The 27347-nt window shown below is 38.4% G+C and overlaps 2 protein-coding genes and 1 long non-coding RNA gene across 3 annotated transcripts in view; 2 read left to right on the top strand and 1 right to left on the bottom strand.

Annotated features, from left to right (window-relative positions):
* The window catches only part of LOC110042993 (queuine tRNA-ribosyltransferase accessory subunit 2-like), a 13818-nt gene extending 1778 nt beyond the window's left edge, over positions 1–12040 (top strand). The window contains exons 2-11 of the mRNA XM_020748383.2: positions 951–1023; positions 2720–2824; positions 6912–7082; positions 7381–7480; positions 8040–8104; positions 8521–8572; positions 8936–8984; positions 10093–10311; positions 10475–10600; positions 11587–12040. Of these exons, the coding sequence (XP_020604042.1) occupies positions 951–1023; positions 2720–2824; positions 6912–7082; positions 7381–7480; positions 8040–8104; positions 8521–8572; positions 8936–8984; positions 10093–10311; positions 10475–10600; positions 11587–11695 (1069 nt within the window). The 3' untranslated portion in view covers positions 11696–12040. The remainder of the gene's footprint in view (positions 1–950; positions 1024–2719; positions 2825–6911; positions 7083–7380; positions 7481–8039; positions 8105–8520; positions 8573–8935; positions 8985–10092; positions 10312–10474; positions 10601–11586) is intronic.
* LOC110042986 (procollagen galactosyltransferase 1-like) lies at positions 11978–27347 on the bottom strand. The gene is made up of 13 exons (XM_020748375.2): positions 27071–27347; positions 23391–23619; positions 22684–22748; positions 21289–21367; positions 19441–19645; positions 18912–19031; positions 18489–18571; positions 17010–17116; positions 16258–16332; positions 15411–15468; positions 15145–15278; positions 14645–14848; positions 11978–13771 (listed from the first exon to the last, which is right to left on the bottom strand). Exons 1-13 carry the CDS (start codon positions 27298–27300, stop codon positions 13576–13578), a joined length of 1785 nt encoding a protein of 594 aa, XP_020604034.1. The 5' UTR covers positions 27301–27347; the 3' UTR covers positions 11978–13575.
* Positions 15992–16621, top strand: LOC149102286 (uncharacterized). Its single transcript, XR_016202549.1, has 3 exons — positions 15992–16038; positions 16157–16243; positions 16569–16621. It is a non-coding gene; the product is annotated as an uncharacterized LOC149102286 (long non-coding RNA).

Genomic DNA, 27347 nt, shown 5'->3' with positions numbered 1-27347 from the left:
ATTATGCTGTTGGCGATTGCGTTAAAATTTTAGCCGTTTATAAGACAATGTATGAGAATGCTTCAAAAATTACTCTAAATGCTACGTGTAGAAAATAATTTAAATAAAATCACGTTGTGGAGGTGCGGTGGCCTCGCGGTTAGTGTGCTTGCCTTTGGATCAAGAACGAGCGGTCCGGGTTTGAGCCTTGGCCACGTTACTGTGTTGTGTTCTTGGGCAGAGCACTTCACTCTCACAGTGCCTCTCTCCACCTAGGTGTATAATAAAATATGGGTACCAGTAAATTTAATGGTGGGGTATCCCTGCGATGGATTAGCATCCCATCCAGGGGTGAGTAGAAGTACTCCTAGTCACTTCATGCTACAGAAAACAGAGCTAAGCGCCATCCTGACGGGCCACTTGGCTTGTATACAGACTTATGTTGGTAGTAAACCTTGACATATTTTGCTAGCTAAGAAGAGCATGAAGTCCATAGACTGTCTGTCCCTTTTTTGGTTACTCAGCCCCCACCCATTGCATTAGTGCTCATTTGATCCCCCATAGTTTTTATTCTGCTAACACACTTGATGATTGTATAGAAAACAGAAGTTCTGTGAGTGGACTATGAGTTAGGTTAGGGTTAACTGTGATGTGCAGTCATAGTACACTGACTGACATAATATCCATTTCAATCATAACAAGGACAAACCAACCTTTACTTGTGCTTTCTGCAGAAAGCTTACAAAATGTTTCTTTTTGAATCATTCTTGCCTCTATGAACCTTTGTGCCTCTATGAACCACCTGTTCTACAGGCTACATTTCAGTTCACAATGTACGACACAGTACCATAAAGTTTTCTGTTCATGGTCTGACAACTGCAGTTACACTTAATGTACAAACATTCACTACTTCTGCACAAACTAACATGAATAACCTGTCTCAATGGTTACTGAATGGATTAATTTTTCAGAATTGATCAGCCAGGGACTGATGTTATTAGTCAGTCCAACTATGATGGGATAAAACAATTCTTGGGGCTTGAGGTAATTTATATCAAGGACAATTTCTTGATGTTGTGATAGCCTTGGACATGTGCTTGAACCAGAAACTCTGGAATATTCCTGGAAAGCTAAATTTTTATACCTCCCCCACGGAAGGGAATTTATCTGTCTCCCACCCCTCTGGAAATTCCGATTGAGCTTCATACATTTCTTTACATTTTTTAATCTTACAGAACCCCCACCCCCCAGGAAATTCCAATCCCTTCTGTGGGGGGAGTATGGATATTTTCTGGAACTGAACAATTTTACAGTGCATTAGCTTAAATATATTTGGTAGGGTACTTGATTTAGAAGTGAAAGTATTATGTTCATAAAGAAAATTGTCTCAGCCCAAATGATTACATCTCTGGAAGGGGGCATTAAGCTGGTACCCTTGTCTAAACACAGCACTTGGGGAAAGTAAAGAGCCCCCACACTAAAGTTTGAAAAGAGTAGGGTAACACATCCTTGATGTTAGTGGTCTGACTTTTCATGCTTAATTGACATTTGGGCTAGATAGGTAAAGATGACAACAATATGAACTGAAAGAAGCTGTCAGATGTATCACTTCTGTTGACCTCTATTTTCATTCTCAGTTGTACATGTCCTTTAGAAAAGAGCCCAAAGAAGATATGCATGCTGATTGGTTTAAAACCCTTTTTCTATTAGATTATTTGTTCTTGATTTCTATTGCGTGATAGTTGACGAGGGCACAGCCCAAGTCAGCTATCATGCATAGAAATTGAGAGCAAATAATCTAATTGTTTTAGTATAAATCTACTTGTTGTTCAAGACTCTATCTATATCCTCCTCACAGAGTGAGACACCTTGAAAATGCAAAGAAACGGTCGTGATTTTGTTACAAAACCAAACACTGCTACGCTACTCACTATCTATCACAGGATAGATAGTGAGTAGTGTAGCCAATCAGAGAACAGCATTCGTCATAAAACACTAGTAGATTTATACTAAAACCTGATAGAAACACAGAACTACTACAAGCTGCTCATGTAATGAAAAAAAGAATTTACATTTTGGTGATCAAAGAAAACAAGTTGTTTCTTTTTTTGGCATGGAATTTTCTAGAAGAAATGGAAAACATGTACCGTGATTCTATTGAGTTTTAGTATAAATCTGCTAGCGTTCTATCACAAATGCCGTTCACTGATTGGTTACTCTACTCACTATCTATTCTGTGATAGATAGTGAGTAGTGTAGCTGCCAGTGTGCGCTTGTGAATGAACTGGCAGCCGCTTCTTTGCGTTTTCAAAGTGTCTGTGAAGAGGATTTAGATAAAGTTTTGATAGACTAGTAGATTTATACTAAAACAATTAGATTATTCATTCTCAATTCCTATGCATTGTAGTTGACTCGGGCTGTGACCTCATCAAGTATCATGCAATAGAAAATTATCTTGAGCTCATAATCTAATTGCTTAATAGAAACACGAGTGAAAGTTTGGGAGAACTCGAAAAAGCTATGGAAACACTCAGCTGTCAGCTGGTGTTCCCACAGCATTTCGCATTCTCCCAAACCTTCACTCATGTTTCTTTAACTCGATAGAAACATGGTACATGTTTTCTATTTCTTAGATAAAACACATCTGAACACATACAATGGAATTTGCACTATTTACATGTGAATTGCCATTGCCATTACCAGGGCCAGAACCAGAGCCAAGTTTTTCATCTGTTTTTAGGGTTTCATTTCCTACTTATCAATACAAGATCCAATTCAAGAGACGCGTGAGGGGTACAATGAAGAGAAGTCTGTGTCTGTGTGGACTCCAGGTGGACGAAAAAAGGTGATGACTATAATAAAAAAATATATTGAGTATTTGTAGATTTGCGTCCAGTGTATGGCTTGTAAGCCTTATCTGAAGAAACATGGTTAAACTGAAAGGAAGAACCAGTAAATTCTAATTCTTCTGTTTAGTCATAAAAATGAAGGTAAAGCCTGTTCTCATCCTACTGCTGGGAGAGTGTGAAGGGGGACTAGATAGCTTATTGGGGTGCACATATGTTGTGGTGAAATGTATTCATAGTCATAATTATATTGGCATACACCAGAACAAAGGAGAACACCAAATAAATTGTACTAAGCCAGGGTAAAATTGAACCCCAACACACATACTACACTGCTTTCGCTTTAAAGGGTTGACTAGTTGCGTTCGACAAAGTGGAACGCAAACCTAATTTTGACCTGTGGCTTTTCAGAGTTGGTCACCCTGTGCACGGTTCTAGGCCGAAAAAAAACACATTCCTGTAAGGACACCAAAATGGCCACCCCGCTTGATTTTTGCAGGGGCATGTCACGGCCAGTAAACTGGTACCGTTTAATAAGACATGTGATAGGAGATGTGGAGAACATGTGAGTATGTGAGCAGGCCATGTGAGCTCGTCTTTCTGATGGATCTTTTCTTGACTTCTTTCCATTCAGTCGCCGTACGCCTCGCTATTATGTGCTCTCTGCATTAGATTTTGGCGAATTTAAACACTTCGACGGCAGCATTTATCGCAATCTGAGGGAATTGTCCTTGTTTATTAACACGACTTGGCTTTGGGATGATAACTGTGGGAACAGCTACATTTTGATTGCATTTGTTGATTAGTTCCAGTCGCGACAGATAGCTCAGTCTTTATCTGGTTGAAATTTTATTGTTTGGAATTGGTGGAAAAGTACTCTGAAGACAAGATCCATAAGACTACTTTATTCATCAGGGGAAATACTCGAATTAGTTGCAAAACAAGCACGTGACTGCAAATGCTAGCTTAGAATAATGTATGTAATTTAAATATTCTATGAAACTTGAGAGACTACAGAAACTGGCAGCGTCACACAACATATCAACAACTCGTGACCTCTTCACTAGCATGGACTTTGACACTATGGATATCTGACTGTAAAACCTCGGTTGCTGCTGAAAAAATGTTGATTTTAGCAATAGACAAAGGTTGAAAGTCAGCTAGTGAAATCATTTATTTACGATATATAATTATCTATTAAAGTGAGAGTGTCAAACGTACTCTCATAATCTCTGATTACTACTAGTATTAATGGTACATCCCATGGATTGCATGCTAGTCCATTACAGATCACACTTCAGCAATTTGTCATGTACTTATTTGTACTCATGAATGGAGGGAGGTAGTGCGGGTAAATTGTTTTCTCTGTTCAACAAATGTCTGATGCAAGGGGTCAAATCCAGACTTCTTTAACCAGAATCCAACAGACTAAACATTTTTACTACACCCCATGCCTACCAATAGAAGATATTAACAACTTCATTACTTTAAAGTGCCTATGAACTGAAAAATAATTGGTGCTTATTTGAAAGACTTTTCAAAATACAGAAGAATGGCGTATTCTTTTTTGGAACATGTTTTGTCATTTTAGAGGTATTGACGTTTTTGTATTATTCAAATAAGGAAAGTAATGATGTCATCAGTTGTGCAACTAAAACAGCAAAATATTGAATAAAGAATATCTTGAGAAATAGTGTTCTTCAAATATGGCACCAGGAATAAACATCACAAATGAAATAAAATGACCACCTGTAATGCTGTTCCATGGCAACTCTTGGAAATATAAGGGAATCCTTGTTTACAATATTTGCCTCATTAGCAGAAGCAATTCAGTTCCTGATGGAGCTACAAATAAATCAGTTCTGAATATTAAAAAGTTCATAGTACGATGAACTCTGCTGAAGAAGATGAGCCTGATGTATTGAATACTTTTTGTACAGCACGGGTTTAAAAACTCAAAATTTTACAAAGAATGCATGAGCTCAGTAGTGCTTTTGCAACCCAGAAATTTTGCAGTTTTTGAAAGATAATATCTCCTTGAATATTACACCCAAAGAGCTAAAAATTTCACCTTGTATTAAGTTTCACTAGCTCTTTAGGTGCCTGGAGTCAATTCATATCTAACATGTTTCCTTCTGTATGCAAAGGCGTATGCAAATGAGCAAAAATGTAAACAATGACGTCAACATGAATCCCCCTATTGGAGCGGTGTACTTCAACCTTGGCACCAGAAATACACATCACCAAAGAAACGAAATAACACCTGTTGTGCTGTTGCCATGGCAACAGCTATGTCGTTGGTCTTGTCTTAATTAAAACTGAAATTTCCAGTTTTTGTCCTGAGTAAGGATCATCTACTCCTAGCAATGTAATGAGGAGAGTTAACCCATTGACTCCTGTGCCGGCCGTAACTGCCCATGACGAGCCTTGGCCTTTCTTCCACTTCTGACGTCATCACCTTTGACCAAAATTGGCATCATCTTTGCTCAACTTCTGCAGGAGGGAAAGATCTTTCCAATGATACCCAGATCAGAGTGATTGGCCCAATGGCGCCTGAGAAAGGCACAAAAATGCTCAATGCTAGTCAAGTGAAAAACTCAGAGCAAAATTTCCTGCCACTACACGTGGCTACTCCATGGCAAAAATTGCCCGTCTCGATGATGCTTTCTCAGAATGTGTTAGTCTGGAAGCAAGCCCAGTAGAAGGTCATTTACTGCAGCAAAAAGAAAAGAAAAGGAGAAAAAGGAAAGGCAAAAAAAAAAATAAAAAAACAAAAAAAAGCCTCAAAATTTTGATTTCTACACATGCCCGAGCAAAAATGTCCCAAAATGCAATGCTAGTGGAAAGAAGGGCATGCTGCCATGTTGCAAATGCCTTTTTGAATAGATTGGAGCTAATTTGGCCCATATCCAGCCTGAAAATCTCCAAAATGTCCAAAAATTGTGTTTTTGGCAAAAAGCTCCAGGTCGAGTCAATGGGTTAAGACAATATGGGAACCATGTGTGTTCCGAGTAGGATCCTCTGTCTTACCTTAAAGGGTTGCAAATGGAGATATTTGGTTTTTGACCAAAAGGAACTGGAGCCAAGAGAGTTGCCATGGCAACAGCATTACAGGTGGTCATTTTATTTCATTTGTGATGTTTATTCCTGGTGCCATGTTTGAAGAACACTGTTCCAATATTTCTAAAGATACTCTTTATTCAATATTTTACTGTTTTAGCTGCACAACTGATGACGCCATCACTTTCCTAATTTGCATAATACAAAAACCTCAGTATATCTCTAAAATGAAAAAAAATATTCAAAAACGGAAAATGCTATTCTTCTGTATTTTGAAAAGCCTTTCAAATAGGCACCAATTATTTTTCAGTTCATAGGCACTTTAATAGAAAAAAGTGCCAAATATGAATTAAAATAAATTTTCCTTAGGTAAATTCTAGGAAATGCAGGAAAAGCGTTGGAGAGAATAGTTCTACTGATTGACCACCAATAGAAGGGACTCAAAATGGTTAACACAATAAATTGCAAGGCAAAGAGAAAATACTGATAGTGAAGACCACAAATTAATAAATATCATTATTATTATATGGCTTGTATTTGTAGCTGATATATCCCATGCTCTGATTGGCTAATTCTATGGCATTATTTTCCAGTAATGCCCACGGGCCAATTATGGCCTTGCAAAAACAAAGCAAAAAAACCATATAAGAAACAACTTATTAACCTCAAATAAGAAACAACTTATTAACCTCGAACGTTCAGTCTTTACAGAAAAATCTCAAACCTTGGCCTTGCCATATTGACCTCGCAATTGCTCGGTCAATATGGCAAGATCTTGGTTTGAGATTTTCCCATAAAGACCTTCTTCTCAGTTAATCAGTTAAGTAGTTATTCTTGACTGTCTAGCATCATAGATCTGCTGTGTGTGAAAAGAGCTATTCTAACAGCTTCATAGCTCTTTGGACACCTTGCATGCCTATGTTGTTAACAGGCAAATTTCCTGAGAAATTGTTCACAAGTTTGATCTGTCTTCAGGTAAATTATTTTTATCTTGAAGTTCTAACAAAACTTTTTTTCAATTCTCAGATAGATGTGAATCTGTTCATAACAGTGCTTGAGGTATTCAAGCCTGATATTGTTCAATGTCTTTGTGATACAACCCCTGCTTCTGGACAGACTGAAAAAAGAATTCGTAAATCCGTTGATCGGACTTTGAAGTTTCTTGATAAATTCATTGAAGAAAGAGGACGCAACAAGGTTGGTAAGTGGCAGGCCATGCTGCAGTTTTCAGTTCTGCTTGTGTACAAAGAAGCTAATTTAAATTATTTCAAAACTATGTGTACATGGCATTTATTTGTTTTGCTTTCCACATTTTGTTTGTGAAAGACATTAAAGTGAGATTGAGCCTGCCCAGTTTTCATTTCTTGTAGTCTAGTTTTTAAAATAGAGGTTAATTTTTATGATCAAGTAAAAGTTGATAGCAGATGGGTTTCAAATGCAGCCTAAAATATAGTGACTTAAAAAAGTCTTTTTAATCTCTTTTTTACAATTTCAGTCCCTGACATCATGTAATATGCTTGGAGTAATTGAAGGATCTAATTCAGAAAAAGAGAGAATACGATCTGCTAAAGAAACCTCACAGAGACCAGTTGCAGGTACTGAACAAAAACAAAACATTGCCAGGTACATTTTTTAAATCAATACAGTCAGATCTCAATCTATTTTGGACTTATTGTTTAATAAAAGAAAGTTGTGACAGACCTACTCTGCTCATCTACATCTATATAATTATGTAATCTGCAAAGGGATTTACCCATTACCGCAGATGTAAAAGAGAAAAACATAGGGAGTAAATGTAACTAAATCGCTATTGAGATAAAAAAAAAAGAGACGAGACTGGCCCTAAATGCTGCAGCACTTAGTTGGTATATCACTTCTGCAGGAAGTGAGTTCCACTCGGGTATAGTTCTTTCTTAAAAGCTGAATTAGTAAGTCTTGCTCACAGGGGTTTTTAATATAAAACTTGAGAAGTTTGAAATGTGTGAATTTCATGGGATGGTACTGTCTAGTTATTCTCTGCTTGGGTTTAACATATTCAGTAATCTGGAGAGCATATCTTCCCAACTGTTCACAAATGTAGTTTCTTTACCTTTAGAGTTTGATCAACACATGGTTGGACCGTTTAACTAAGATGATGATGCTTTGCCTTTGCAGGGTTTGTTCTTGAGGGATTCAGCTCCAGTACACGTAACTGGTGTAGTCTCTTGCAGAAAACAGTGGTCAGTGTAAATAATTCTAAAGAATTGTGTTGTGTGGTGACCATTTGCAGACTTTTGCTTGATGTCATCTCAAACATGATGAATTTATGCAAATTATGTATTCATTTTGAGAATCTGGATTTCACTTTTCGCTAATTTCTATTGTTTAAACTGTAAACACCATAGGCCCGCCAGGTGTACAAAGAGTTACAGCTACATTCCTCTCGGCACACAATGTGATATTCCTTTGATTTGTTGCCAAGTTGGCTAACCAGTTTATTTACTATGTATGGTTAGATCATATTACTCTAGTTTTATATTAAAAAACAGTTATTGAGCTCAGCTAAATGTCAAAGTTATTAGTAAAGACAATTGCTTTAAGCAGATATGTTACTTAGGTCAGTAGTTTAACAGAACCTGGATTATTTTAATGTCAGGATTTACTTCTGGATGATAAACCACGCTTCATCCATGGAATAGGAAGTCCAGGTAAGCTTACATTAAATTGCTGTCCAGTGCTTAGAGCGAGATACTTTGTACATGAAACATTAGAGCCTTAAATTTGTCATTGAATTGAAGTATTGATAAGTTATTTGAAGAAATGTGTTGCAACTTCTTTTTCCTGAAATGTGCCTGCAATTTGACTTAATAGATGTCAACTGACTCTAGTTGAAATGTCTTAAAATGTAACTGCTTAGTCAACCTCGTTTCCAGGGTCTCTCATCTTCCTGCCCTTCTGGATGGCGGGAAGATGAAAGACTTGCTGTTTCCATGTTTGCAGGCGGTGAACTGAGATTGTTATTAATTTATCATTGGCCTTATAGCTGCTTTTGATTCGTTTGTCTTTTTCAGAAGAGGTAGTTTCAGCTGTGGAATGTGGAATTGACATCTTTGATTCATCATATCCTTTAATTTTATACTTTCACTGGCAAATCATTCTGTCTTTCTGGTGAAGATTTCTAACCCTGTGAATGCAATTATAACCTGGAAACACGCTTTTTTTGTCACACAATTCTTTAGAGCGCTCCGATTTACGTTTGTAAAGCAAACACAGGTGCAAAAGCTCACTGAAGAAAGAGAAGAGATCTCCCTGCCTAGAGACAATGCATGCCACATAATGCACCGGGGGGACTCCCAAATATAAAAGGGATGGGGGTGCCTGTCGTACGTTTTAGGGGTTAAAAAAAAGCGGTTTTGGTATGGTTTAGGGTGTTAAGGCTCAAAAGGTCCACAGCTGGAGCTTTTGCAGTACCTTTTAGGGTATTGAGCCGAAAAAAAAAATGACAGGAGATATTAGACAATCAACTTTATAAGTAGATGGTATTCGAAGCAATCCTCTTTATCGCTACTAAAAACTATGAAAGTGTCAGTTAATGTGCTGTGTTAGAATTGGTGCCTCTTAGGGAAAAAAATTTATGTCACGCCCACAAAACATGATCTTTGCACCTCTCAGGGATTTTTTCAAAATTTCAGGCGAACATCCCCGTCCTTTTTATATGGAAGTCCCCCCCCCGGGAACGTGCAAATATCAGGTGCAGTGGATATCCGTTTTCCATGATGACAGATGAGACCTGTCTGCTTGCGTTTCACTTGGACTAAAAATGTTGCGAACAATTGAACCCTTGTGAAACAATTGAAACACAAGCACAAGAGAATGAAAAGGGTATAATTTCTTTCATTTGTGTTGTACAATTCAAAACTACCTGCGGTAACAACGCAAGGCAGACGTGCCACTAAGCTGGGGGACGATTGAAAGCGGTGTTTCAAAGCGCAGAGCTATCGGTTTCTTTCTTTCGCAGCCATTATTTGCATCGCTACACAACACTCTGAGAAGCGTTACATTATGCCGCTTCAAGTAACGCTTCTCTGTGTGTTGTGTAAACGACCCGAATGATGGCAGCGAAAAAAATCCACTGGAAAAGTTTGCTAATGGACCACGAGCCATAGTCGAGATGTTTCACTTTGGCATGTTCTCTTGTACTTGGTCAATGTTCCTTAATGTTTTGTACTTATCCTTACCAAGTAACCGATCGTGGTTGTGCACTGGACATAAACTGGAGCAGAAAAAGACTTAAACCTGAGCTTAACTACTCCCCTTCTACTCCAGAGGCGTTAAACTCGGAGCAGAAAAGTTCAGAGAACAGTTTGAACAAAGTGTCAAATAGTACACATAACAAAGAGCTCCCGGATGAAGGAACATTATACGAAATGAATCTTAACCATCCTAGGTAAGGGTTACAAGAACTAAGTCCCAGTCTTAACCATCTTTCTTCCTTTTTAAATTCTTATTATTAACTTCCGTTCTTTATATTTTTAATCTTAGTTACTTTTATTTTCTCTCGATACAAGTAACGTTTAAATTCTGTGTTTGGTTTTGTCTGTTTCATTCAGGTATAGTTCAGACTTCACTCCACTTTTTAGTACCTGCACATGTTACTGCTGTACAAATCATACGCGGGCGTATGTTCATCATCTGCTTGTCACCAAGGAAATGCTAGCTAAAGTTCTTCTGATGACGTAAGTTAGTTAGCTCAACTCCAGTACATTACCACCATTTGATATAAGATGTCTTAGACTCGAAAATCGTGGACTAGATTTGATGAACCCTGCCCTCGAGAACACTAAGGTTGCATGACAGGGTAGGCTGAGTTGACAAAGTTTTCCTCATACGCACTTACGCATTGAGATTGGACACGAAAAATCCTTCTCTTAGAATGAAGCTTTACGGAGGTGCGTGTGGGGTCTCTGATTGGTTGTTAATTATACGGTAAATCAGAAAATACCCAATCAGAGATGCCATTCGTAAAGGATTTTTGGTAGCCTGCGCGGCAAGCGAGCGTAGCAAGTTCCTTTACGAACGAAGAGTTTCTTGCCTTCTGGTTTGGCGAAAATTGGGGCGAGAGTAAAAAATCGACGGATAAATTGAAATTCCAGGGAAGTGTTCTTTCGTTCGCGCGGGAACGCTTCCTACGTAGGCCAGGCTTTTAGCGACAAATCTCATGGAGTGTGGGCCGTCTACGACCTTTTTTCGGTGAACTAGTAGAGGTACCCGGTCTATTGTTGACTACCTTGCTTAGCACAGTAACCGTTATGCCGCCGGAGTCAAACCTTGAATCCATCCACTTTAAGTTCATAAGCCACTAGTTTAGTTCCCATGTGTGACTATCTTTTGAGCTATTTGACTTAACTAAGCCTTTGCCCCCAAGGGGTAAATGAGCCACGACTGTGTCACTTGCAACCACTTTTGCCTCGCTCCTCGACTTAAAACCTAGTGCTGTTCTTTCCATGTATGGGCTTCTGCGCCAATTCTCTTTCGGTCGGTCTCGTTGTGTGACCAATCAAATGAAAGCTATTAAGCCAAGGTAACTTCTAAACAGTTTCACTTAGTAATATATTACTCATTCATGATCTAGAGAGGTTGTAAACAGTCCACTCAATTGATTTATAACCGCATTTTCTCCTTATAGACGTGTGCTAACTTCGGTTTTTGTTTTATTTTTCAGACATAATTTACACGAATACTCTCAGTTTTTCGCGCGGATTCGATCGTCAATCGAAGAGGATAACTTTGACGAATTTAAAAGGGATTTCTTAGAAAGCCAGCCTCTTTAACAGAACGATCCCACAACCTCTCTTCGTTAAATTATCTCTTAATAACAGATGTTGTAACCCAAGATACGACCAGCACGCAACAATCAGCGGTCATTTTAGATTTATCTTTGTGGAAAACTGGGGCATGAAAATCTCATCATTATCGAAATGTTTTCCGTCCACCCTAAAACACAAAGCTGGCCTAAACTCCTCCGTTTCGTTTTTGCGGTCCTTCTAACTCAAAATGGAGGCCACTCCCGATTAGTCCAAGAGAAGGGGTTGTAAACACAAGAGAAACATTGATCAAATTTGTTTAATGATTTATTGATAAATTTTCTCTTCAAATAAAAAAATAAGAGCTCTGAATTTGTTCATTTTCTTCCTCACTCTCTTTTCAATATGTTCTGACCAGCCATCAGCATACAGCACATTACAAACTACAACTGCAAAGGCACGTTTAGAGCAATACATTGTAGCTCACTGTTGTAAAAATATTTAATTTCTCTTCAAAAATTTTAATAATAGACCTTTCCCGCATTCCACTTCCGTGCGTACGAACAATAGCTCCGGACTGAGGTTGGGGTGAACATTTTCAAACATTTGCTGGATTTTTGTCCACCCTGACCTCGACTCGGTGCCATTGTTTATTGAAATGCAGGAAAGGTCTATTGGTTCATGGCATTTTGATCTGACCTGACTAATGTCGGCTTTAAACACGGGTAAAGCCAATCGCATAAAGAGCTTGATCTAAAAAATATCTGTCACCATCTGTGAAGATCCTGTGTTGCGTAACACGCATCACGGAGATTACTGGTCCGTCACTAAATCCGATTACTCCGTACCCAGCTACGAGCAAAGGACCGTGAAATGATGTTAGAGTACTGTGACATTTCGTCACGGTAGCCATGTCCCTTGTAGTCCTCCCCCGGCAGGACTCCCCTGTGAAAAGGTCGGGGATGCTTGTTTGAAACTGTATAAAATTGAACCATTTAAGAGGACCAATCTGGGCGCGGCTCGAGCCTTGTTTGACCCCTAAAACACACCAATTTTTTTGAAAAAAAACGGACATGCCAACGTTTTTCTATTGTTTCTTCGAGTGCAACCCTGAAAGATACCTTGACGGCTAGCAATAGTGGCGTTTCGTCCTGAATACCCTAAGTGAGAAGTAGTCTGTGAATTGTACCCCTAAACGAGAAGACGATCATTCCTGACCTTTTCACATGGAACTCCCCTCCCCCCCCCCCCCCCACCCCTATGTCGTAGCTAACTGGAGAGCAGTTTTTCTATCCTTTTGATAGAGACATCTGACATTCGAGAGAAAAACTTTCCATACTAATGACGCTGAGGTACTCCCCTGGGGATGGAAGTAGTGAGCATCCTCTGAGATCAGTACCATCTCCGATCGATTGGGTGATAATTGCTCGGGGGAAATATTTTTTTAGTGTACGTCATTATCTCTCTTGTGAAAATGCGAGGTTCCAGGCTCTATAAAGAGTCCAGTCTTGAATTACATTTTTAACTACAGCAATTAGTGATTGCGAGTTCGCTTGTGCCTCTGTTTCAAAGCAAGTTCTTGTGCAAAACCTGTCATGAAAATGAGTCTCGTATACATGAAAGTGAATCTGTAGGCGGAACACATTTTCATAAGAATATTTTTGCACGAAAACTCGTTTTGACACAGAGGCAAAAGACAACTCGGAAATTGCCGAACAGAATCAGTTCAGTTTTTAATAATGGAGTGCCAGTGAGCTTGAAAGCACTGCAAATTCCGCACAGTTCTTACCTTAGTTTCCTAACTTAACAATAACACTTTACGTCAAAATTCGGTTTATACCTAATTTGCCTCATTTCCTTGGCAGGCGTTATACGACATGTACAAATGGCGGCTTCTGTAAACAAGGTCAAAGTTCAACTTTTCCCGCTTTCAGTCCCTTAAGTCGGGTCTCAGTTTGAGTTAGTTCCGGTGGAATCAGGCCAGTTGTTTCTGTGTCGCTGAAGTAACCGTCATCTCCAACGTAATGAGTTGGGTACAGGAGCAACGGTTCGGCTGTCATCGCAATAAGGTTTCGAGGATAGAAGTGACTACTCCATTCCGAACTGCAAAGGAAAAAAACACTGTTAAGAGAAATGAAGAAGACTTAAGGCAGACAATCGGGGCATTCGAAAAGCTAAACGGGCGTTCACACTAAAAGCACAAGTTACCGACTGTCATAATTGACGTAATAGATTGCTCTGGCGAACGGCAGACGGCATTTCCCGATTGAACAGATTGACGTCAGTTTTTCATGCGTTTGTCCTGTTATTGATCATGAATTTCGTCATAACGTTATCAAAGTAAGTAGCCGTGGTTCCACGAGGCGATAGCCGAGTGGGTCCGCAGACTACCTTGGAAATGTTATGACAAAATTTATTGTCAATAACAGGATAGACGCATGAAAAAATGACGTCAATTTGTTTTTTACGATAACAAATTGTCCGCTCTCGCTCGTTGCGTCAACATCGCATAAATTATAAATTCACGTAACTGTCCGCTTATTGACAACGAAAATTAGCCAATCAGCGCACAAGAAATGTCTACAGTTTTTATAAAATTCATCGTAAGAAAAAAGATGGCGGATGTACATTTTACCACAAGGCCTTGCGAACCTAACACAGCCTAAAAGGCACAAAGAAAAGCAAATTTTTACAATATATGTCCCTGTACTAAGGACATTAAGTAGCCTAGGTTAATGTTAATGTTTTCGTGCGCTAAGAACTATGGGTAAATGTACCAGTCGCCATCTTTTTTCCTACGGAGGATTCCGGCAGGTTAGATGCTGTGAATGAAAATGATGGAAATAAAGTGGAGTGTTCAACAAAACTACGATCCAATACTGGTAGTTTTTGAGTTCAATTCTAGTTGGATGTTAGCTGAAAGAAGAAAGCTACAAACACAAATGTACAGGAAGACATGCCGAGACTAATTCTTACTTTATATGTCTGTTAAACATGATCGGCAGAAATTCGTCCACGGCTACCATCTTCTCAAGGGGTTTAGCAGACACGAGCTTGCGGGCGCCGCTTAAACTGATAGCATATCCCAGCGTCCAATAGGTGTAGTCAGCCCAGGCCAGTGCTTGTGCTCCAGGCACCATTTCTACGGGCTTACTGTGAAATCGCTTCCGTCCAATATAACTATAAAACAAATAACAGACTTGCCTATTTTAAAACAGGAGAATCATGCGCTACTAACACGTCCAACATCATTTGGGGAGTATTTTCCTCAGCAAATCACACTTGGGTCTAGTCTTCCCGATGATATTTTAGCACAACCTCGTTCGAAGGCTCTCTCTCTTTTGCCTCAACGAAGAGGGAGGCAAACTAGAGAGAGCCTGGGAACGAGGTTGCTTTTATCATTATCTTTCCGATGATTGGCTAGTTCCGAGTTATTGTACATCGATTAAAGAAAAGTAGGTGTATTAAAAACTTACATTAGTTCCCAGTGGAATTTGCTCGACAGGGCGTTCGCCTCTTCAAGCAAATATTGCAGCTGATTTCTAAAGTCGGGTTCGAATCGTACATCATCTTCTAACACCAGCACTTGAGCTAAGCCGTTGTTAATCATCTGACAATTACAAAAAAAAAAAAGAGATGATAAAAGGTTAAAGGTGAGCTATTTACCAAATCATTGCAATGAAAAGTTTTACTGTTCCGCAACGCTCGCGTAAGAAATTGGAAACTAAACAGAGCCTCTCACCTCTTCCCATATAAGGTAATGACTCAAGAAACATCCGATCTCTCCCATGGTTAGAGGTCTAAAGAAAAGGAGATGAAGGAAATCATATTTTTGCTTCTCCGGTCACAGTTTAAAATGTCAAGTCCTCATTATTAACTGCCATTTGTCCCCTTATGAAAGTTGCGAGATTCTGCCGGGCATTAAGAAGGTAAATACGTGGAGTGATGATTTTCTGAACTGATTCTCAGGTCACCTGCCACCTTGAGATATTGTAATGTAACTGAGATAAAATGACCTTTTTTATTGTAGGAAAATACAGCTGTACATATGCGAGAAGAACGTGTATTGTTCATATCAAACTAAGAAGAAATTGGAATGCTCTTCTCATTTCCATTTTCGTCTCATTTTACTGGCATAGAAGTTTTTCCAGTAAATGTACAACACATCGACTTTTGGCAGGTTTGGCAGCAACGAAAAATACTTTAAAAATTATTTTGAGGTCTCGTTCTCAATCGTCTTGAAAAAGACGATCGATTACGCCCGCAAAGAAAAGTGGGAAGACCGAAACTCTTGTTCATCCCTTGTGCCTTTGCGGTCTTCCCGTGCACTTGCAGTGAGAAGAGGTCCGCTATTACATGGTGCTTGGAAGGTACAGACCTTTGGCGACAGCTTGCATTTTCTGTCAGTATGTTTAATTTGTTCGCTTCTGAAGAGAGGTACGTGAGTCAAATCTAAATGCTGTTGTTGTATTTGTTGCTTTTCTACAGAATGGAGTTGGAGTGTGTCAAAGGGGCAAATAACGATAAAAGTTTACAGAATGGGACTGACAAGTTCCTGGCTTAATGATTATGAAGGTACGGCTGTTCACCTTTTTCCATATGGATCACTGTAACCTGGTAACATCTTTATTCCCATGTCCTTCACTTGTTGGTCAGTTAATGATCTGCCAAAAGTGACAAAGTCATATGTAATATAACGAAAAAACAACGTAATCACTCAGAAACAGGAAAACACCATGCAACGGGTTAGTGGATAATAAGAATGTGTGCAAAAACAGCAGCAAGCTGCTTGAGTGCAAATAAATGTTGAATCACACGCTAAAAATATCTCCTCTAGTTCAATACAGTATTGTTTCGTGCTATTTAGTGGGTAACTTAAAATAATCAAATGCTTTTTCAGAGTAAGCCTAGCTGCAATGGTTGGCTCATACAGACCCTTTAATAAATGTTGCCAATGATGCATTCTCTCGTAAGTATTAAAAATTAATTAGCCTTATCTATCTCGTTTTAAAGTTTATAATTACTTTCAAACAACGTTAATTTAAATGCATAAAAAAGAATTGGCAGCCATTTACAGAAAGGGTCTATACAGCCCCAGGTACCATGCATGTCAGATGATAACTTTTAAGTTCAGTCAATGAGAGCCAATTTCACTGAACGTACAAGCTGGCTAGGAAAGCTTCCTTACGAGCCTCCTTAGTTTTTCCTAGCTACATCCCTGCAACGAAGTACAGGTCATAAAACGAATGAGTGTGACACTTCCTGCCAAAAGATCATGATTATGTGAGTTAAGTAACACATGAATATAAATGCGTGATACAGGAGGAAGGGCAGTACTTACTTGCCATCAACAGCATCCAACATCTTAACACTAATTCCTAACTCTTTAAGGGATGCCAGCATCCTTTTCCTACGCAAAGGCCTCCTTTTGAGGTTGATGAGATATATCTAATGGAAAGTATTTTTTGCAAAATTAACTACTGAAGACAGTGTTTCCTTAGAAACCAGTATTATGTGTGTACATATATATTCTTGTAAATAAGGAAAGTCTACAGTACTCTCCTTGGGTATGCATGTCAGAGATGGATACATGGGATGTTTTGCGCATCCCTACTGCACACGATTTTCGTGTCATTAGCGCACGCTCATAAGCACGTGCATATGCACAACATATACAAAGTGGTGGCTCTTGCTAAACGGCTTGGCTTGCGAGAGACAAATCATCATTTTTTCTCGGAAACGAGTACCAGGACCTAATGATATTTTTTATTTCGTTCGAATGCAGCAATCACCTTCTTTCTGTACATTGAATATAGACCAGTTTCTTGAAAAACTATCACTGAAAATGAGAGCATAGCTAGTATTCGGAAAAGATAATATGTGCTCTCAAGAACACTGCATGCCTGGAACATATCGAATCGCGGTTGGCTAAATATGGGTGCCTTTATCATGAAGCTTACATCAAATTGCTCCTTAACATTGATGCAGTACATCCATTGATGTTTTTTCAGTTAACTTTCACCTTTTTTTTCTGCTCTCACAAAGCATAAAGTGAATGGTTCAAATATAAATGTCTCTGAAAGCAGATAATTTAAGGAGTTATGGGGTTTATTTTAAGGTCTTTCTGCTCCTAAACAAATACCGGGATCCCCCTTTCTTATTTCAAAATTTAAGTTCTCTTGATGTAAGCAGCATACAGGTAAAGTTCGAGAGAAAAGCTATTGTCAGTTCTATTTTGATGGAATTACCTTAACTCATGTATCATCTCATTTTATAAATACTGTGAACTGCCACTTCTAAGCCCTGGGCTTATACAACTTTGTACAAGGTTTTGGATGGGCTTATAAATGCAGGGGCTAATAAGCGAAATAAAAAAAAAACATTTTGAAATGAGCCACAGCAGTGTTGATCAAAACATGTTTTCGTACATGTATACTGGTTTTTAATATATTATGCTTTGAAACATCAAAATAAATCAAATTCATTTCTTCATAAAGTTGAGGGGGGTGGGAGTTATATCTAAGGGCCTATGATCAGAAGTAACATTTTGGTTACAGGTTGATGGCCCTATAATCAGGGGGGGAGCTTTGAAGCAGGAGAGCTTATAAGCAGCAGTTTACAATATTCTTCCAGACCTTCAGTTACATGTTTAGGAAGAATAAACTGGCTTCAGAAATTAGGTCAACCTGTTTTATTTGACCTCACCTATAACTCTACATTTTATTTTTCGTCAAAAGAAATTTGCCAAGTCTTCAGAACACTCATAGATTGACTGAGTAAGGATGTTTCATTTTGAATTTATCAAGTAAATTGACCATACCTCATCAAAGCCCAGCTTTCCAGGAGGAGTATTTTGGACAGAAACATGTGAACTAACAGGCATCAATTCTTCTGGATGATCAACTAATGCCAAAACAAATTTGTTATTAATTCCAAATAAACAACATCATACATTTTGGCATGTCATTAGATTGTAAAGCAGAAAGGAAAATGATGAAAATAATACAATAACTAACTAAGGGTAATCGGTATAACACTAAATAGTCAGAACTAGTGGGCAAATGTAAATGTAAAAAAGTAAAGGAAATGCATGTGTTCCAGTTTAAAATTAGTCATCAAAACAATTTCAAACTTGTTTGATTTGTATCTTCCTATAGGTGTCTTATCTTTAAATAGGATTTTTTTAGTGCTCTGGGTGCGCAGAACAATGCAATTCTGTCAAGCTAACAAAGAAATCACTTACCAAACCACTCCAGTTTCTCATGAGTGAAGTCAATCTTCATGTCTTCTAAGGTATTATTATCATTTGCAGGCTTTAACATGTAACCATAAACTTCCTTATTTAAAAGGTTCAGCATTATCCCTGTTAAAAAGAATGATGTTTTACATAAGCCACAGATTAAAAAGGTTCAGGTGCATTCAAATCTATCATGCAAAATGTCCAGAAGCACTGCATTTATAGTGGATCCAGGAGAAGAGTACCTTGGAAAGGGAGTTGGTGAGGAGGAGGGGGAAGACAAGCAAACTGGGCAAATAAAAATTCAGTCTTGCAAATTTTTCAGTCTGTGTCCCAGTCATTTCACTCCAGGCTGCCACCTTGCTTATAATATTCCTTTATAATTCTTGTAAGAACAACCTTTTAACTTTTAGTGACAATATTGTCTTTGAAAATTAAAGTACACCTTGAGCAAACAGTGAATTGGAGAGTTAATTTTGGGGTGCTTAGTTGAGAAGTGTGCTTATCAATGAATACCGTGATGGTATTTGCTTACCAGCTGTCCTTGCTGAATGTGCAAAAACAAGAATGTCATCCTCTTCTCCGTGATAACTTGCTAGAGGTGGATTATACCTCAACTTATCAGTTATCGTCTTCCGTAAGTCTATCAGGATAGTAGAGTGTATCATTGGTACTTCAAAACAGCCCTTTTCCTCTCTTTGAAGCATTGGAAAGTACTTTTCAGATCTTGCATAGTACCCCTATGGTGTCACAGAGAAACAAACCTAAAATTGAATACAATGTGTAACACAAACAAGAAATTTAAATTTGACAGCTACTAAATAACAAGCACCTGGGTTTCTGTTTCCTGTGAACTTTAACTTGAGGGCTCACCAAATTAAATGGCTAGACTTCTAAGTTTGGCCTCACTAGTAATCAAAACTTGGTTCACTTAGAATACTAGAAAATACATGTACCCTGGGGAAACTCCCTTATAAAAGGATGGAGGTGCTAGTCATACCTTAAATGGGTTAAAAAAAAGTGGTTTTGGTACTTCTTAGGGTGATCAGCCTCAAACGGTCCACAGTAGGAGCTTCCGCGGTACCTTTTAGCGTATTGAGCCCCCAACAAAATTGTGACAGGGGGTAATATGTTGTTTTAGAATTGGTACCTCTTGGGGGGTGAAAAAAAATTCAAGCCATGCCCACAAAGTAGGACCTTGGTACCTCTCAGGGGTTCTTTTCAAAATTTTCAATGAGTGACCTGCCCTATTTATATGGGAGACCCCATGGAGAAAAATGGTAGCCAAGTCTACAAACCTTTAAATACAACTTCAAATGGACCAATGCTGATTGAACTACAACATAGACAAGTTCTGATTTGAAGTGGTAGCCAATTTATATCCAACTTACATGGTTAACTTCATTAGAAGTAGTAACCAACTCAATTTGTATCCAACCTAAGTTGACTTCAGACTTGGATGTAACCCTGCGTAGCACAATTGCTTCTCATGTGGATACAAAATCCAACATGGATCAAATTGGATTAAATATTTGCCTGCTCAGACCCAAGCTAATGTGAGTTTGCCTGGGGTGGCTTCAGGTGGCCGAACACAGTTTTCACGTACGCTTTTGCTGATGCAAAACATGCCTTCAATAGAGCGATCATTTTATTTACTCAACACCCTCACTATACGTGCTATTTTTCTCCATTATTGAATGCAGTGTACTGATGCCTTTAGTCTTTTATTACAAAGCTATGTTAGAAAAGGTAATGACGCAAAGAACCCAGCAATTCTCAGCTTTTTCTTTGTTACCGAAAGAACCCAGTTAAATGCGGCGCATGCCCAGTTGCTCGAAAAATTGAGACCGATTACTTTTGCAGAAACTTGCCGATTTCTAACGATCCAGTCATTAGAATTTCAAGAAATTTGGCAAAAAAATAATTCAGAAACCATGCGAATGATCTATCGCAAAAAATCTGAATTTTGGCATAGGGAATTTTTAATAATACAGAACATGCAGTGAAAACGATTTACGGTGAATTGTGAAAGTCGCCTATGTCAAAATTTTATTAGAACAGTGTTGACAGAAGGGATTTAATGTCAATTCATAGTGGGCAAATGATGAAAAAAATCTAACGACTGAATTTTTTTTAAATAAACAAAAACCATTTTTTAAGCCTTGTTTTTAACCAACCCCGTTGCCATGGCAACAGCACTCACCTTAGCCAAAATGTGAGAATAAACCCTTCTGTGGTTAACGATGACTCTTGCAAAAAACGGGCACCAAAGCATAAATATCTTTAAAGTAATGGTGAATTAGGCAGAGGCTCTTGAAAACTGTGTTCGGCCACCTTAAGATCACAATCAAACATGTTTACCAACAGACATCATATGACTTGCCTCTTCATCCATTCCACCCCAGAAATTGGAATATGCAGCCTTCCCACCAAACACTTCAATCATTGGTGCAATAACAGTCCTATGAATGAGATAAAATCCGTAACTCCAAAAGAAAATAAACAAGTGGTAAACGAGATCTTACCAAGCAAGTTAGCAAGCCTTTATTACAATTAAAATATACTGTAATGATATGAAAAGTATGGTCACTCCTCAGCTTATGGAATGTTACTACATAATTATGCAATTACCATTGTTGATATATGTTTCCAACCATTCACTCATGGTCTAGCAACAATTGTAATGGGGATCAAATTATCAACAACATACTGTCATTCACTCCATCCCCAACCCCCCAAAGCCTCAACTCTTTTAAATCCCTGAAATACAGTAAAATCCTGCATAAAAGAACACATGTTTTGGGGTTTCAGGCTGATTTTGTTCTTATATATCTGGTGTTTTCTGCAAAATCAGCCTGAAAATGTTCTTAAGGTGTTCTTAAAATTGTTTCCAAAAATTAAATACTGCATAGACTACCAACAGATGAAATCAATGTGCAAGCACAACATTTTAATTAATTAATGTATAGCACATATATTGATCTACTCAGTACTGTAGTTAGTACTGTACCCTAGTAGGCTATTCTATTCTAACTGGCAGCCAATGTTTTTTTTATATAAGAACAATTTTCATGTTTCAGGCTGAATGTGTTCTTATGTATATGGTACTTTTTTTGACCAAATTTCAGCCTGAGTGTTCTTAATCCACTTGTTCTTTTATGCGGGATTTTACTGCTCAAAATATGAAATAACATTCTTGAATCTAAGCCCCTAATATACATCTTGGAGGATCTGCTCACTGCTTAAGAAACTGGCAATGATTACTTCATTCCCCTACTCTTCCCCCTCCCCTACCCTCCCCTCCTCCCGTGTACACACATGCACACCCATACTGGAATCGTCAATTTAATACCCCACAAGATCTCTTCCATTACCCGGTCACTTTTATCTTCTTGTAACCCTAAATATTCCATTACCTTTTGTAATTGGGTGGGGTGACCTGGGTTTACAAATACTTTGGGTTATTTAAGCTCTCTATCTTTGCTACTGGATGTGCAAATTACTTCTAGTTGGGAGTAAGTTTTTTTTTATTCCTAATGGCAGCCACTAAACTTGTAACAGGTAGCATGTTTACATGTTTTAATGTTTATTATGTTTTAGTGTGGTATCACTTTGCAAAAGCCACATCAGATCAAATGGTACCCTGAGTTACACAATTTCCTTTGAAAAAATGTTAAGGTGAGGTAGGGGGTTAAAGTGACTTCCTCTGGCTCCAAGCCAAGACATGCAGCCAACTGGCTTCAGTAATATTTGCATCTTACATGTAGCTGTTACTTACTTTTTCTCCTCCATCAAAAGTCTCAGTGTCCTAGGATTGATTAAGAAGTTGTCACAATCCACAAACTGGAAGAAAAACAAACATGATATAATACTCCAGTTCTTGAGAAAATCAATGAACTATGAATTAACAATGTTTTATTTTCAATTTTAATACATTTTGGTAGACCTTCATCAAGTTTCACTTTAACTTGCACCAGTAATCTTATTAAGCTGCATGCAAGTACCAGTCAGGAACTAAAATTTTCTTTTATCTCATATTTCCTCAAATCACAAATTTTGTCACTTTTTTATGATGAACATTTACTGTGATATAAGCCTGATCAGACCAGACAATTTCTATACAAATCTCTTGGATACAGCTGAGTAGAGTGTCTTTCCTTTGACTGATTGTGCATGATTTTGGATGTCAGAGTGCTTAAAATCAAAGTGGAATTAACTGTCTATGGTTCAGACCACAGATCTCCAAGTGACGAGATATTTCTGGTGATGATAAGTATCTTTGGACAAAATGGCAATTATCCCATGGAAATTCGCCAGGTTTAGATTTTCTGAGGTTGGCAGCAAAGCATTTTCATGGTAATAACTTGTAAATTATCTCTGCCACTTTACCAATGGTAGTATTTTTGTTATTGATTCTGACTATTTTGCAAAAATCCAAGTTAGAGACTTGTTCATGAATCTAGACATTACAGTTTGTAAACATACAAATATATAGTCTGCCCACTGTTTTCTTGCACTATCCAGAGCCCTTTGTCGAAGATACATCATCTGTCGATATCTAGTCTCAGTCCACTCGCCTGGACCTTTGGCATTGTCATAGTGGCTGGGAGTGTCAGACACATTTATTAACACTCTGTGGTATAAATGCTTTACATTTTGAGACCATTCCTGTAATATTGCTGATGTGTTGTCTTCATTATGGTCTGATCTGATCCTGTTAATATAATTGGGAAAAATGGACAATTGAACAATGAGTTGTTCAAAGGTTGGATTATACTACGGCAGCCCCTCTGGGCCAAAGTGTTCTGGCTTAATTACAGAGAAGAGGTTAATGTAAGTGGTTAATGCAGGTGGCTGTCGTAGCAGGTTTCAATAACAGCAAAATGTATGGATCGATACAATGTTGGGGTCAAAAATCCAGGTCATGGTAGAGTGGTGGCTGTCATATCTAGAGGTGGCCGCTAGTGTAGGTTCAACCTATTTACAGGATGAATCTCCTGTGTAATCCCTTGGATCACAATTTACATAGCAGGCTTGACTGAAAGAAATGAGCTCACAAAGGTTTATCCATACCTGTAGTACATTCCCAATATGAACAGCCAAGTTTGTGTTCAACGGTGTATGCAACAGATCACAGGGATTGGAAATTGGGCTCTCCAAAAGAATTTCTGAGTTTGTGTTCTACCTTGTATGTAACAGATTTATGGAGGTTGGAAATTGCACTTGCCGAAATAATTTCTGACCACAGGCAATATAAGGGCTGTACAATTCATTGATTGAACCATGAGGCCCAAATTTTAGCAGAACATAGCCAAACTGCAGGAATGAAGGGATGAAGAGTTGAAGATGCTCTGGGAGGGAAGAGAGGGTTAAAGGCTGACTGGAGGGGAGAGGAGGGGAGTGGAGGGGGGGAGAACTTGAAATGCATAATCCTTAGCGGCCACCTTAACCATGAGAGTTGGCTTGCTAACTCAAACCCAGTTACTTCAAACTCCCCTCTGTTTCAAACGGAAATCATTTTGCCTTCAAAATGATTTTTCAATCCTTTAATATTGGCCATCTTGATAGGGTTTAACCGCACTGTTGTTTTCTGGTTACAGCCTGCTGGATATGTAATAATTTGCACGACAAAATGAAAAGAGCCTAGCACCCAAGGAGCATCATGTTCCATATGGAGAGGCACAAGACAATTTTCATTATGCAAATTGCATTGTGCAATGATGCATTGAGTCAAAAGAACACATAAAGAGGAGCAGTTGTAGAAATTCCCCTACAATAATGACCTGTTTTCCAGCAAGAAAACTTGAGGGATGGTTGCACATTGCAATTTGCACGATGAAAATTAGATTAGAAGAATTAGTTGTAGACCACTGGGTCGCCCACCTTTCATTTCTCCTTGGTGGATGTAAAACACCAGGGCTGGAAAGTTCGAAAGCTGGTTAACACTAACCCGGGATTAAAAGTTAACCAGAGTATTAATTTGTCTTGAATAGAGATGTTTTCCTGCTTATGTTTTATGAAGTATGAGATTATTGAAATTCAAAACTGAAGGACAAACAATATAAAGAGAAAACCTCACTTAACCTCCTGGGTTAGCTTAAGGTTACAGTATACCTTCAGGGGTGTCTTGCACGCAGACGATGTAGCACGTTCAGTTTAAGCTGTAGATACCTAAACCCCTACATCAAATTAAAGCTTATGGAGCTGGCTATCACACTATACCAAGAATTTTGAAAGAAAATGAATTGTCGAATTTTTCACGACCACTAAATGCGAGTGCCCGAATCACCTTTCAAGAGCTACAAGTCAAAGCGAATTTCGTTTTTCACCAATTTAATTTTTTCCTCGGTTTCAGGGCCCAAAGCACTTAAAAAATTTGTCTGCGTTTTGGCATATTCAATTGCAGTAAAAAGTTACAGAACATTTTCGAAATAGAATTAAAAAAATGTGGAGTGATTGTACAAAAATTGCTTTCGAAGAAAAAGTATTTTGAAATTAACAATTCCCAGACACGCTTTTGTAGTTTATATGTTAAACTAGCCACTGTCCAAATTTAAGAGCAATTGAACAAATTCCCTTTGAGTTATAACTCTTTAAAGTGTCTGCTTCAAGTGAAAAAATTTATTCGAGAAAACAGCGCTAAGAAAAATTTTCTGCTTCGCAAACAAACTCCGCCCACAAACGCCTTCAACTGGGTTCTCAGATAACTAAGCCAATCACTGCAGGGAAAGTTTACTACCGTTAACCTCCTGGTGAAATTTACGCGTGAATCTCTAAAAAACTCTTGTGTTTTGCAATGCGCTCAAGGAACTGAAGGCAGAGAGAGAATTTTTCTGTAGCTCAGTGTTTCTTGAAGCTGGTCTGGCAAAATGGGAAAGACTAAAAAGGATACGAACGCTAGAGTGCTGAGCGAAGGAAACAAACAAAAGAAAGCGTGGAGAGCAACTGTGTGTGGGCAACTGTGCATCACTAATATTTCAAATGGTCTCAATGAGTTCGACGATTCGTCGATATCAGACTCATCAGAAGAGTCTCTGTCAGCATCCCTGTTATTGCTGTCAAGTTCCAAAATTTTTACAGAACCTTTCTTTTCTCTTACCACAAATATTTGCCCGCCTTATACGATAACTATAGCTTCATCCGCGTGGCGAACTTTCGCTTCTTCACTCACTGATGTATTTTCATTTGGTCTTCGCTGTTTTCACTTTTTCGAACTGGTCCATGGTTTAAACGTGGCCTATGTTTACTTATAACTTAATAGAGACACGCCTAATACCAAAAATGCTGGGTAGTCAGAACAACAATGCTGATCAACTGAGTAGTCAATTCGTGACATCCATACAGGTAATTCCCGCGAAAATCGTTTTGGTTGATTGCATACGCGCCATAGGGCTGTCAATCAAGAGGTAAACTTTTACTTCCGGTGAAAATGTAAAACCGCCATTTCTCTGCCAATATTTAGCCTTTTTCAAAATTTTTTTTCAGAAGTTAGAGATTATTCTTCGACCACTATTTTGACTCAAAACTCCAAATTTGAAGAAAATTGCCAACCCAAAGGTATACTGTAACCTTAACTGGAATTTGAACAACCTGGCCCAGAAAGTTTATAATTCACCTAAATGGCTTTAAACTGTCTCCAAGAACACAGGAACATCGAAATATAAACACAAGACAAACGAAGCCATTTTTAAAAATTCTTTTTTACAACTGAAATCGTAACGCAATCTGCAAACAACTTTATGTCACGGAGATCGTATACAACGTCTGGGTAGCCTGTGCTCAAAGTATGCACGGGGAATCGAATTTCATGACACGTTGGCAAGGGCTACAACAATTTATATCAAACATTTATCTTGATTATTTTGAACAGCATGGGCCTCATTCACGATTCAATTACAGCTTGTCCGTTTCCACGATCATGCTATTTTTAATAGCAATTAATCTTCTCCCAATGATGTAACAAACAATTTCGCAAATTGTGTCTAGTGTACGGTCATTGCTGCCTGTCTAAATAGCGCTTTCGTTGACATCAGTCCACAACAGTTCTTAATGTGTCCACGTTTGTTTACTATAACTTAATCAGAATTTTTCTGTGGTATAACACATTTAAAATGCAAACCTGTATCAGTACAAAGCAGTTAATATTACCAGCAAGGAGCACTTACCAGACAGAAATTCGATTTTTTGGGTAATCCAAATTCTCGATGTATCCGAGCCAGTTAGGAAGAAGATGAGCCGCATTGCGAGCTATGATCGCTAAAAACACGCTGGGTTCTCTCACCGCAGACTCTTTTGAAAGATTATAAACAACATCTGAGATCTTTGAGTCCGCTGTTGATATCTGTAAACTTGTAAATAACAGACTAATCAAGCATAAATTACAACACACAGCCATCACTAATCGATTTCGCGGTGATTTGCGAGCTATTTGCTGTCACAGAC

Source organism: Orbicella faveolata, unplaced genomic scaffold (assembly GCF_042242905.1).
Source record: "Orbicella faveolata isolate gen_17 unplaced genomic scaffold, um_ofav_v1 contig_36, whole genome shotgun sequence".
NCBI lineage: Eukaryota > Metazoa > Cnidaria > Anthozoa > Scleractinia > Merulinidae > Orbicella > Orbicella faveolata.
Note: the sequence above shows the minus strand (reverse complement) of the source record. Positions and strands in the feature narration are given on the sequence as shown.